Source organism: Sminthopsis crassicaudata, chromosome 2 (assembly GCF_048593235.1).
Source record: "Sminthopsis crassicaudata isolate SCR6 chromosome 2, ASM4859323v1, whole genome shotgun sequence".
In the NCBI taxonomy this organism is placed as follows: domain Eukaryota; kingdom Metazoa; phylum Chordata; class Mammalia; order Dasyuromorphia; family Dasyuridae; genus Sminthopsis; species Sminthopsis crassicaudata.
This window is the reverse complement of record NC_133618.1, coordinates 503,173,250-503,186,137: the sequence shown is the minus strand read 5'-3', so window position 1 is coordinate 503,186,137 and position 12,888 is coordinate 503,173,250. Positions and strand designations below refer to the sequence as shown.

Below are 12,888 nucleotides of genomic sequence, written 5' to 3'. Positions count from 1 at the left end.
CCTAGAGTCAGGAAAATTCATTTTCATGAGTTCAAATCTGGCCTCAGATATTTCCTACTATATGGCCCTGGGCAAGTCACTTAATCCTGTTTGCCTCAGTTTCCTCATCTGTAAAATGGGCTGGAGTAAGAAATAGCAAACCACTCCAGCATCTCTGCTCAAGAAAACCCCATATGGGGCCATGAAGAGTTGAACATGACTAAAAATGACTGAAGAATAACAACCACATCCTTATTAAATTGTAAAGTCCATGAGAGGAGGGACCCTGACTTTTTCAAGCTTTGAATCTCTCAGCACCTAGCATAGTAAGGCATTGTTCACACAGCAGGTACTTACTATGCTTTTGCCAAATTGAATTGAATCACATGTTTATTGAATGCCTCCTATGGTTAGGGTGCTCCTTTCTGAGATCAGCTATAGTGTAGTGCTGCATTTGAAACCACAGGACTTGGGTTCAAATCCTAGTTTTGCCATTTATTCTATATATCACAATATCTCTATGAAACCTCAGCTTCCTCAGTTGAGACTGGACTAGATTGTTTAAGATTCCTTTTGCCTCTAGTTCTAGACTTTTAGGGTCACAACAGTCAGATCCAAATTGGAAAATAACGAAGCAGAGACTAGAAAGGAAAAATCTGGGGACCAGATGTACTCTCACTACTTCTGGTCCTTTGAAGAGTTAATGGCAACATCACATTAAAAATAATATGAGAGGAGAAAATGGCCTTTGACTTCCTTTTCAATCCCATTTCTCACTGCAGTGAGAGAGATTGGTACTTATCAAATAAGATAATATTTATAAAAAAGCACTTAGCACAGAACATGGCAGTTAGGAGGTATTGTAGAAATGTTTATTCTCTCTCCTTCCCACCTCCCACAATGGCATGGACTAATGGACAGAGTTGAGATAAGGTCTTGGAGTCAGGAAGGGTCAAGCCCTGTCCCTAGAATATATAAGCTGTGGCCAAAGCCAATCACTTGATCTCTCAGTGATTCAGGCAACTCTAAAATTATAAGGGTCAGATGAATTGTAAATCTTCATTAAAAAATTCACAGAGCAGAACCAGAAGAACATGGTACACAGTAATAACAATATTGTACAATGATCAGCTGTGAATAATTTAGCTACTCTCAGCAATACAATGATCCAAGGAAATTCCAAAGAATTCATGATGAAAAATGCTATCTACCTCCTAAGAAATAACTGATGAAAGCTGAATGAAGATTAAAGCAGGCTGAGGTGGTTTTTTTTTTTTAATTTTATTTTTCTTCGGTTTTCTTGTCTGTTTTCTTTCACGATATGAATAATATGGAAATATGTTTTGCATGACTGCACAAGTATAACTTATTGCTTGCCTTCTCAATGATAAGGGAAGGTAGGGAAGGAGGGAGAGAATTTGGAACTCAAAATTGTAAAGAAATGAAGGTTAAAAATTGTTTTTACATGTAATTGAGGAAAAAATAAAATATTAAAAAGGGGGGAAAATCACGGACTGGCCCAAGCAAAAAAAGAAACATTATCCATTGCTAATAACAGCTTAGGATGCCTACTCTATAACCTCTCTCCCTCTCAACACACACACACAAATCATGCATTGAAATTTATACTGTGGTGATCTCCCCCAAAATACTATTAAATATTAGAATTGGCAAGCCATCAGAACTAGAAGGGATCATCTGGCTCAATCCCCACTTCCTTTCTCCTTCTCCTTCTTCTTCTTCTTCTTCTTTTTTTTTTTTTTTTTTTTTTTGACAGATTGAAGAAACTAAGGCTTGAGGGTTAGGGGTGAGAAAGAAGTGAAGGCAACATGATATACTAGAAAGAGCACTGGCTCAGCCAAGTTCAAATCCTGCCTGGTATACGAGGGCAACCTTCTTGGGTCTCAATTTTTTCATCTGTAAAATGAAGGGTTGGAACAACCACTATGATCTTTTCCAGGTCTAGATCTATGATCTTGAGTGATTTGTTCAAGATCACACAACTGATTGGTATAAAAAATGGAACTAGAGGTTAGATTTCTCAGCCCCATCTACTATAATGCTCTTGGATCCCCTGGCGTGCTACTGTCTACTAGAAATTTGGGTGTACCAAGGGAATAGAAACCAGTTTTAATATGTGTAAATGATTTGGCTTTGGGGCAGGCAGGTGGGGTGGGGACGGGATTGAACAATACAAACCAGAGAGAGATGATTGAAGTTACCTGCTTTTTCCTATGCTTTGCATCCCTGCTCCTTTCCAACTGCACAGATAATCGAGGCTGGATTGTGTGAGCTGACCAGCAAGAATGCAGGCAGCAGGCGCCTCTATAGTATACCCATGTGGAGAATCCCAGCAATGCATCTTCCCAGTAAAGCAGCTTCAATTTACTACCTTCTCCCCTCACCTCCCACAATCAAATCAATTCATCCTTGAGAATGGAGCTAGCCTTATGGGAGTATTCTAACCAGCCCCATCCCTTGGCAATCTTGACTGTGGGCAGGTTATGTCTCAGGGCTGCAGCCTCTGCTTGCTCTTGATGCCCTCATGTTCTGCTGCCCCTCTTCCCCAGCCCCTAAAAAATTTGCTCCCTTCCACTAAAAAAAATCTAGAAGCAGAGAACTTTGGAACTAGATACGTGCTAGAAACCAGTTGGCTAGCCTTATTTTTTTGGCAGAGAAGGAAACAGAAGGAAGAGAATAAATGTTACCGTTCCCTCTGTTCTCCTAAAGCCGCCTTGACCTCTCCCAAACATGGCTACCTATACTATTTATCTAACCTTTCTATTTCTGAGAAGGAATCCTTCTCTCCAGCCAGGATGCTTTGGTTTCCCCTCAGCCGTACCCTACTCTGTTGGTAGTGTAGGGAGGGGATGCGAGGGGTCAATGATGTTGAAAGATAACACTTCTTCCTCCTCTCTGCCTGTATGAATCTCATCTAAACCTTCAGGATGGGGGCCTCTAGATGGCACAGTGGGTAGAACACTGGCCCTGAAGAAAGGAGAACCTGAGTTCAAATTCAGCCTCAGACACTTAACACTTAATAGCTGGGTAAGTCACTTAACTTCAATTGCCAAGACAAAAAAAACCTCTTTAAGTTCTGACCAAAGACAGTGGTTCAGTGTGAAGTATCCTGATGCAGGAGTCAGAGGACTTTGATTCAAAGCCTGCCTTTTTTTGTTTAATATGTCAAATCGCTTCACTTCCTGGAGCCTCAGTTCCATCATCTGTAAAATAAAAGGGATGGACTAGAAGTTCCTGCCAGTTCTAAATCTATGATTCTATTCTTCCCCATGAAGCTTTCCATTACAACCATATCCATAGGGACCTCTGTCCTCTAAATGTCCTTGCAGGGGCACTTGATATCCATCTCTTTGCAAGGACTCCTACAAGTCAACTCACAGAATATAAGCCTGCAGGAGGGCCAAGTTCTTTTATTATCTTAGTATCCTTCTCAACCTCCAGTATTCGGCTTTGCACATTAAAGGCATGCAATAAATATTTGCAGATCGATTGCCTGCCTTGAGTATAAGTGGCTGTGATCCCTAATCCCTCCTCTCCAGAGGGGCCAAATCATTCCTGTTTTTTTACTGGATCACATCTTTTCTCTCTGCCTTCTTCTTTTTCATTATCATAATTAAACTTTCTGCCACTAACTAGGTCTATGACTTTGGGCAAGTAACTTAAACCCTGTGGCCATAAGTGGCTTAGAAAAAAAGTCCATTCTTGGAAGATGGAGGACTCCACTTTGAGAGCTGGCTCTGCCAATTTTGTTTGCTGTTTGACCTTGGGAGCTTCTTAAAGACATCAGTTTCCTCCTCTAACAAGCAAGAGAATTGGACTGAATGACTTTTAAGGTGCTCCGATGCTAACTCTCAGTTCATCCTCACTTAAAACCAACTCCCTCCATTGCTATGGCATCATCTCCCTGAAACCATGGTCCTCTTAAAGATGAAGGGCAAACAACAACAGCTCTAACTAATTCTGTAATTCTCTGATCTGCTGTTTTATTTTAAAAATAAGAAAATATGCTTTGCCTTCCTAAAGGAATCAGTTTAGACTAGAAAAGCTCTTCTATCTCATATAGGTTTAACATCTATGACACACTAGGGGAGGGAAGTGAGGGGAAGAGAGGGAGGAAAATTTGGAACACAAGGTTTTGCAAGGGTGAATGTTGAAAATTATCTTTGCATGTATTTTGAAAATATAAAGCTGTTATTATTAAAAATAAAATAAGAAACAAATTTTTAAAAATCTATGATTCAGTGATCCCTCTTCCAAAGACTTTCTATTCTCCTTTACCCCCAGCTACATCCCTTAACACAAATGAACATCTGTCTACTACTACAGTGTCCCTTGCTATCTATCTAAATATCTATCTATCTATGTATCTATCTATCATCTATCTATATGTATATATAGTATGTGCATATGTTTGTGTGTGTATATTTTTTTAGGGATTTTTTTCTATTAAGTGTGGGACACCTACTGATTTCCTCCAAGGTGTGTCAGGAAATATTTAGAAATTGACAAGTACTCCACACATGCAAGACGTCAGGAAGCCCTGCTGTAGAGAATTTTTCCCTTCTGTTTCTCCACAGGCCAGCACCTCTCTGACAGGCCTCTTGGACCAAGGCAAGCTGCTGCCCCAGTTCTCTCGGTTCTCTGCTCCCCAGGAAGGAGATTTCACTGTATAACAAGATGTCATCAAACAGAACTATTCTTATCCTAGGCAGGGTCCTGCCTCGGGCATTTAAATAGATCATTGAACTGTTTTAACTAAAGTGACTGGGTGAAACTCAATCTCCGAAGTGGCTTCTAACTGAGGGTCAGAGATGCATCTGACTTCCAGAGCCTCCCTGAGTTGGTTGTTTTGTTTTTTGTTTTTTTTTCCTGATCTGTTGGCCTTTCAAATCCCACAAGACTTGGAGATTCACCAGAGAAGAAAATTGGGGGCAAAGGGTGGCTGGCTTAGGGGGGGTTACACATGCTCTTTCCCCTCTTCTCCCTTTTCATTTCCTTTTCATGTTTTAGAGTGTAGCTTAAATCCCTGATAATACAGTAAAAGAGCAATGAATTTGAAGCAAGGGTCCTGTGTTCAAATCCTAATTTGGATACTTACTGGTTTCCCTATGAGCAAATCAATTAAACCTTTATGGGCTGTTATTTTCTCACTGTAAAATGAGAGGGTTGGGTGAAGCGGCTTTTAAAATCCCTTTCAGCCTGAGACATAGATCCCAAACCTATATGAGATAAAAGAGTTTTTCTAGTGTAACCTGCTTCCTTTAGAAAGGAGAAGAATATTTTTTCTGTTTTTAAGATAAAGGAACAAATCAGAGAATTAACAGAATTAGTAAGAGCTGTTGTTTGTCCTTCATTCTTGAGGAGGACCATGACATCAGGGAGGTGATGCCATGACACAGAAGGGAGTTGGTTTTAAGTGTAGGTGCACAAAGAGACAATCGGACATAGGTTTAGAACTGGAGGCACCTTTCAGTCCCCTTTGAGTCCAAGTCTCTCATCCTACCATGAGCTTCCTCCTGGCCACACCAAAATACCAAAATGGCTCCCTCCCCTGATCTCCCGTAACACTGACTATCTGTACCCCTAGACTGCTGATTAAGCAGCTACTGCTTTATCACATTTTCTACACTATTTATTAGATACTAGTTATCTTTCATATCTCTGTGTGTTTACTACGTCTCTTAGTCCACTAGATTGTAAGTTTTTGAAGGGAAAGTCATGGAATCATAGTTTTAGATCTGGAAAGTTTTGGAAACTAATAATTCAATGCTTTCATCTTTTAGATGAAGAAACCCAAACCCAGAAAAGTGAAACAAATTGCTGGGAGTTTCACAGACAGTTACGTGTCAAAGTCAGAATCTGAAGCCAGGTCTTCTGATTCCAAATTCCAGATGGACTTTTCTTACTGCACCAAGAATCCTTGTCTTTTTCCTTCCTTTCTATTCCCTTAATGCCCAATAGAGAGACTTTGCACATTAGTTAGTACTCAGTAAATGTTTGTTTAGTGATTGAGTTCTTGTATATTCATACTCATTTGTTGGGCTTAAGGGGAAAGAATTCAGTGAGTAAAAAAGACCTGAGTCAGCCAGCATGGCAGCTTTGCATCCCATAAGTGGAAACTTTTCCATAAATATTGAGTTCTGGCGAGAGGCACGGAGTCTCTGACCTTAATTTTGCATGCAATGTTCAATGTCAAACATTTATCGATGTGAAGGAGGAGAGATCTGGGGAGCACTGAGATTACTTCTGGCTCCCATCAGTTAATTTGTGTTGTAGCCCTGACAATATAAGCTTTGCAGGTAGGTAAACTGAGGCACAGAGCTGTTAAAATCAAATAATCTGGTCCTTCTCTGTCCCTGACTACTGAGTACTAGGATGACTACACTACTTTTGTGACACACAACTTTGATACAAGCTTAACGTTTGGAAAATAAGAGGTTTTGTCCATGTTAACCTAGAGACATTTGACCTTCAACTTCCCATCTGGCTCTAAATTTTAAGATTCTACAATCAAGAAAATGAAAGCCCTGTGGTACCTTTGAGCAACCTCAGGAGAAAGAAGCTGCTCCAGGTCCTAGGAAAGCACTGTGATGCCTCAGAAATCATGAAATCTTAGTGTTAGTGTTGGGAAGGTCCTCAGACGTGCACTAATTCAGTGGTGTCCAAGTTAATAGAAATGAGGGCCACTAAACCACATATGAGGATCCCTGTGGGCACACGATGACTTAGAAAACTACATATTAGTAATAGCTACATTTTGTTGTATTTTTAACTTTTTTTTTTTTTTACAATTCCCATTTTAATCTAGTTTGGCCACACTCAAGCATATTTTAGCCTGTGATGTGGGGGAACACGTTTGGTACCTCTGCTCTAATCCCAGAGGCTTATTCATCAAGAGACAGAAGACAGCCTGCTCAAGTTTACATGGCTGTTAAGTGGCAGAAACAGAATCAGAACCCAACTTTTCTTTCCACACTGAATTTGCGTGACAATAGATAGACAGGGATGTAGATATAGCTAGAAAAAAAATACATACACATGTGGGGTTGTGTGCATAGGGGCAGCTGAATGGCACAATGGAAGGAGGGCCAGGTCTGGAATCAGGTCACCATTTTCTTGAGTTCAAATCTAGTATCAGGCATTTACTAGCTTTCCCCTGTTTCCTCATCTGTAAAATGATCTGGACAAGGAAATGGCAAACTGCTTCAGTATCTTTATCAAGAAATCCCCAATAGAGTCAGGAAGAATTGGATACAGCTGAAAAATAGACTGAACAACTGAAACACATGTATGTACATATATAGCCTATATACATCTCTGTGTACATATGTAGTACCAACACATATACCCTATATATCATGTATACATATGATACCTACATAGGAGATATTTGCCTGACATATGCATGAATGTACACCTCATCAAACATATTCTATATACATATGATCTCTTCAAATCCTTCCAAATATCTTAACTTGCTACTATCAAATGAGAGAAATGGATTTGCCGCCCTATCACCTCACTCCAGCCTTGCAATATTCATAAATAATAATAGCTTATATTTATATGGCATTGTAAGGTTTGCAAAGCACTATCCATATATTGTCTCATTTGATCCTCTTGATACCCCCTGTGACAGATGCTATTATTACACCCATTTTGTAGATGAAGAAATTGCGAACAAGAGAAGCGCCTAAGCAGAAATCACACAGCCATTTGGGGCCAGAGGGGTTATTTGAACTGGGGTCTTCCTAAGTCAAGGTTCAGTTTTCTACTTACCACGCTGAACTGCCCCTCAGAAACGGAGGTAATAAGGATACCGACCAAAAAACATAAAGTTTGATTCTGGCCACTGGCTTTTACCTTCTTTCCACTACTCCTCTCCTCAGGTTGGCTATTGTCTCCAAGACACAAAGAAAGTTTTTTTCCTCCTCTTTTATAAGCAGCACAGGTAGCTGGCTGGCAACCTTTCTCCCTTGCAGAGAACTGCCTAATTACTTACTATGCCAAGCCATCCCCGCCCTCCGCAAAGGGAGACTGAAAGTGCAGTGGTGTCTATGGGTGACATCCACGCCCCCTCCTTATCCCCTCCCCAGTCCATAGACCAGAACAGTGCGCTTCCTCCAAGCTGAGAAGGTGGCAAGCTAACCGCTCTGAAGCTCTGCAGCTCTCATTCAAATTTCACCCTTGCTCAAGCATCCTTGGTTGAGAGCTCTTCCCTATTAATTCTCATTGTGCATTTAGAACCATCCAGGTTTTTATTTATTCATTTATCTTGTCTATCTCCCCCTCCCCTTCCTCGCTAGAGTGAAATTTACAATTCATTTCTCAGGTGGCCTTGCCAGAAGGGCGTAGATGTGAACAATAAGGAGAGAGGCAGCCGGAGAGGAAGAATTCTCACCGAGACCCCCGAGAAAGCCTCCTCTGTGTCCCTCTTTGCTTGCCTTAGTCTCCCTTCCTGTAGCAGGCTCGGGGACTCGGAGTTCTGGCCATGTAACTCGATTTGTGGGAGCGTAATAGCAGAGGATGGATGGTCTCTTTTCATATCATGGGGACAGACTGGCTTTGGATCAAGAGAAGATAAGGCTTTCCTGTTTTCAAAATTGCAGAGGGTGTAGCTGGACAAGGTCCACTGTTGTTAGAGAGCAGCTTTGACCCTTATTTAGGGAGACTTTGTTGGTAAGATTGAACATGAACCTGCATGCTCCGCTGTTTATTTTCAACTTTAAGTAAGAAATGGTACTGTGTAGTACATGAAGCACTGTGTTTAAAAGAAGAAAGGCCTGGATTTAACCCATCTCAGACACTTATTAGGTGTGCAACCTACCATCTCTGAACTTCAGTCTCCTCATTTTACAAATGAGGAGAATGTTAACTATATTCCCCTTTGCCATTGTTGTAAGGCTCAAATGAACTAATATATATATATATGTAATACATACACATATTTTGCGCATATATATATATAATGCTTTGTAAATCTTAAAGGGCATGCAGATCACATCCATGGCAGTTAGCATTAGCAGCTTTAGTAGGAATATCATTAGATTTGAAGTCTGAAAATATGGCTTAAAGAGTCCCTTCACTCCTGGGGAAGTCAAGCCCTCAAAGGGTGGTCTCCACCACCTCAAAGCTACCCTCTCCACCAAACCAGAAAGTCTCACTCTTGTAGGCTGCGCATTTGTAATCCCAGGGCAGGGCCAGAACGCTGGCCCATGATAGAGTGTTTAAGGCAACCCAACAGGTGGAGATGTGCTAGAATGCCGCTGCAGCAATAGAAACCTTAGAAATGCTTCCAGGTTACTGTACCTACCACCTGTCCTCACTCCCCATGGGTGGGGCGTAGGGAAGAGGAGAGGGGATGCTAATGAAGATGAGTTTGGGGGAAGGGAATAGGAGAGAGAAGGAGACTCTGTCAAGTCCCAAATTTAGCCTATTACAGCCAGTGGCTGGTAATACCTGGCTCAGGATCTGCCATTCTCAGGGCAAGGGCTCCATCAAAGGGAAGGAAGGAGGCATGCTGTCAGGGGAGAAGGAGGTTATTATTCTGAACTGGATATAGATGGGGAGGGCCTCTGACCTGGCTTTTATGGTTGTCTCTGACCCCTGAAGCTCTTTAAACAAAAGTGAGTCTTTTGAATTATGAATCAGCCATTTCCCCTCCCCCACCAAAACAAGCCTTGCGGTATGCCAAATAAAAGGCAATGATTAATATTTAAAAGAAAAAAAAAATACATTCAAGGTTTTAAATACAAGAGCTAGTGGCTGTCTTTCATTTTGGAGGGTGAAGAGTAGTTCTCACATGCTAGGAAGAGGGATGCTACCTCTAAGGCGCTCTCACTGGATTTTCTCTTCCCCCTCCTGCTCTGAAAAAGCCTGGACACCAAGGCCTTCATCAACATTGCCCTGAAAGCACTGCCCCCTCTCCCCACCCTTGGGCTCTCAGGTGACCTTCTCAGTCACCTTCAGACCTGGAGGGCTTCCCTGCATCCATGGGCCCCCTTGGATGAATCTCTATATGCCAGAAATTAAAACAGCCACATGTAACTGTACATGTATGTGTGTGGACCAGTAAAAGCATCTCTATTTTCAATGAATAAACTGAACGACCTTTACAAGGTCACAAAGGATTTGCATCAAAATTTATGGAAGAAACTCAAATATGCCTGAGTCTATTGCTTGATTTCGTATAGAATCAGATATGGAGGAAACAGCATTTTATCAGGAGTCAAAAATACTTGGATTTTTATTCCTGCTTCTACCACTTACTAATCATGTGGTAATACATAGAAATTTAATTTCTTAAGCTTTAGTTTTCTCACTGACAAAGGGACATAATAATCCTGCCATCTCTTATCTCACTGGATCATTGGGAGAGCCAATGAGAAAGTGATGATGGAGTACCATACAGATGTAAGGTTATTATTATTGTTCATAATTTTCTCAGGCTCTTCTTCATTAGTAAAAGGCTGTTTAAAGTAGTTGAATGAAATCCTAAGGACCTGAGTTCAAGTCTTCCTCAGTAATCCTAATTACATGATTACCCTGAACAAGTAACTTAATATTTCAGTATCCCTGGCAACTCTCTAAGACTACAATTTGAAGTATTTTAACATAATAGAAGGATCATTAGATTAGAAGGGACCTTAAGGCCATTAAGTCCAACTCTGATTTTGCAGATAAGGAAACTGAGGTACAGCCTCAGGATAATACAGTTAGGAAATGTCTGAGGCAGGATATGAACAAGTCCAAGTCTTTATGATTCCACATTCAGTTGCCTTATTTATTACGCCCAGTTTCCTCATTTGAAGTTCATACAAAAGGAATTGTGGATTTGAAAAACAAAACAAAACAAAAATATTTCTCATTAGTATCTAGTAAAAAGCAGCATTACCATTCCCATTTATTCTGATTATTGTATGGAATTATGAAAGAGAGCTGGATTTAGAATCTTTAGATCTGAGTTTCAATTACAGTTCCACTTCTGACTACCTGTGTGTTCTTGAACAAATAACATAACCATTCTGGCTTCATTTTCTTCAATTGAAAAATGAAAAAAGGTTAAGCTAGTGAATTCCCTTTCTACTTGACATCTAAGATCCTATGATTCCAAAAGGGAATGAGTCAGTAGCTGGTTAGCTGGGTCACCTGGACCCACCAGAGTTGCCCTGCACAGGAGGCGTTCTCTAGGCCACCATGGGAGCACATGGACGAAGGAGCCCAGGACAGTTTCCTGAATCTTGCAGATAGATTCTTGCCTATTCGCTCTAGAACAATGCCTTAAGCCAGAGGAGCATACTAAAGTCAAATTAAGTAAGCAAAAAAGCCATACCCCAAGGAAAGGGTGGGGAGGGAAGAAGAACAAGGAGTAGGGATGATTACAATTGGGGATTAAGGAGTGAGAGTGCCCTGGATCAAGATCCAGTTTTCATTTTGTTATCTTTATCCTGTGTTTTATGGTCTGGTGAGTAACCTGCACTTTTGCACATATTCAGGGGTGAGGGTGAAGAAGGGCAGAGAAGGAAAAGGACAATAGTGAACTGATAACCTGGAAACTCCCCAGGAGCATCACCTGTCTTGGTGGCTGGTCCCACCTAGCCATCCACCCCCAGGTTTTTATTTCAAATGAGCCGACAGGGAAGAGCCATCCACTTACATGAGTGCAGAATCTCTCTGGGGGATCTCCACAAGTGATCCCAGCGGGCTCCACCTTCACCGTGACATAGTCCTTCATGCTCATGGCCTTGGGCTGGCAGGCATAGAACTCCCAGGATGGGCCCTCGTCCGTGGTCACCCAGGATTTGCAAATGTCGTAGTCCCCCATGGCCAAAGGGAGGCAGTGCAACAGAAGGGATGCCAGGAGCAGCATGACAGCAGGTGGAGGCGGTGGACTCTGGGCCCCAAGAGGCCCTGGAAAGGCAGCGTCTGGGTCAGGAGTAAATGATGGGCTCCACATGAAGCCACCACATCTACCAAACAGGAGTGGCCAGGGGCATGCCAGAGACCCGAGGGCCAATGGTCTGTAGGCAAGCAGGAACTGCTAGGTCCAGAAGGCAAATCTGGCCAGCCAAGATGGAGAATTCAGAGCCAGTGCTTCTCACACCGTCGGCCGGCAGACCACAAAGTTGTCCATAACTTCACACACCCCTGTTCCTGGCATAACAAGGTGGGTGGGTGACTTCTCCTAGAGGTGACAGAGGTGAAGCTGATGAAATCGGGCACACTCTCAAATGGTGACAGGGTTTTGAAATGGGATAGGGAGAAAATCCACAGGGATCCCTCATGAGGCTGGATCAGATTGCTTTTAATTTTTATTCTTCCAATCAATGAAGGGTTTAAAGCGTCCTTAAAGTGTGGTGTGCTGGAAAGAACTTAGAATGAACCCCCCAGGCCTGAATTAGAACAAAAATAAAATAAAATCAGGTAGTATACATGTTAGCTGGAAACATATTCCTCTTTGGGACTGAATGTAATGTTTTGAACCAAAAAAATAGAAAGACCCCCCAGGCCTGAATTAGAACAAAAATAAGCTTGTCTTTCATTGTAAGAAGGGAGGAGAGAGTGCTCATTAGCAACCACACCTGCAAGAAATTAAAGAGAGAGAGAGAGAGAGAGAGAGAGAGAGAGAGAGAGAGAGAGAGAGAGAGAGAGAGAGAGAGAGAGATAAATTTACAAGAACAAAAGCTCTCTGACCAAATGTGAAAAAAAAAAAAACAACACATCAGTGCACTATCTATTAAGGTCTCCTGAGAAATGTGAGTTATTTTTATTAATGTTGAAATTGTGCATCTGGAAAAAGCACATCATTTAAAAAGGTGCTGGGTTTTCTCATCATTTTTAGTGGTGGGGATTAAACCATCAATAGCTCTCTCCATCCTGGGGGTGGAG

The 12,888-nt window shown here is 41.6% G+C and overlaps 1 protein-coding gene across 2 annotated transcripts in view; it reads right to left on the bottom strand.

The window, feature by feature from the left end:
* The window catches only part of NTNG2 (netrin G2), a 96,923-nt gene extending 84,429 nt beyond the window's left edge, over positions 1 to 12,494 (bottom strand). For both annotated transcript variants that reach the window (XM_074293937.1, XM_074293938.1), the window contains exon 1: positions 11,657 to 12,494. In XM_074293937.1, coding sequence (XP_074150038.1) covers positions 11,657 to 11,956 — 300 coding nt within the window. In that variant the 5' untranslated portion in view covers positions 11,957 to 12,494. The remainder of the gene's footprint in view (positions 1 to 11,656) is intronic.
* Between the last annotated feature and the right edge of the window lie 394 nt (positions 12,495 to 12,888).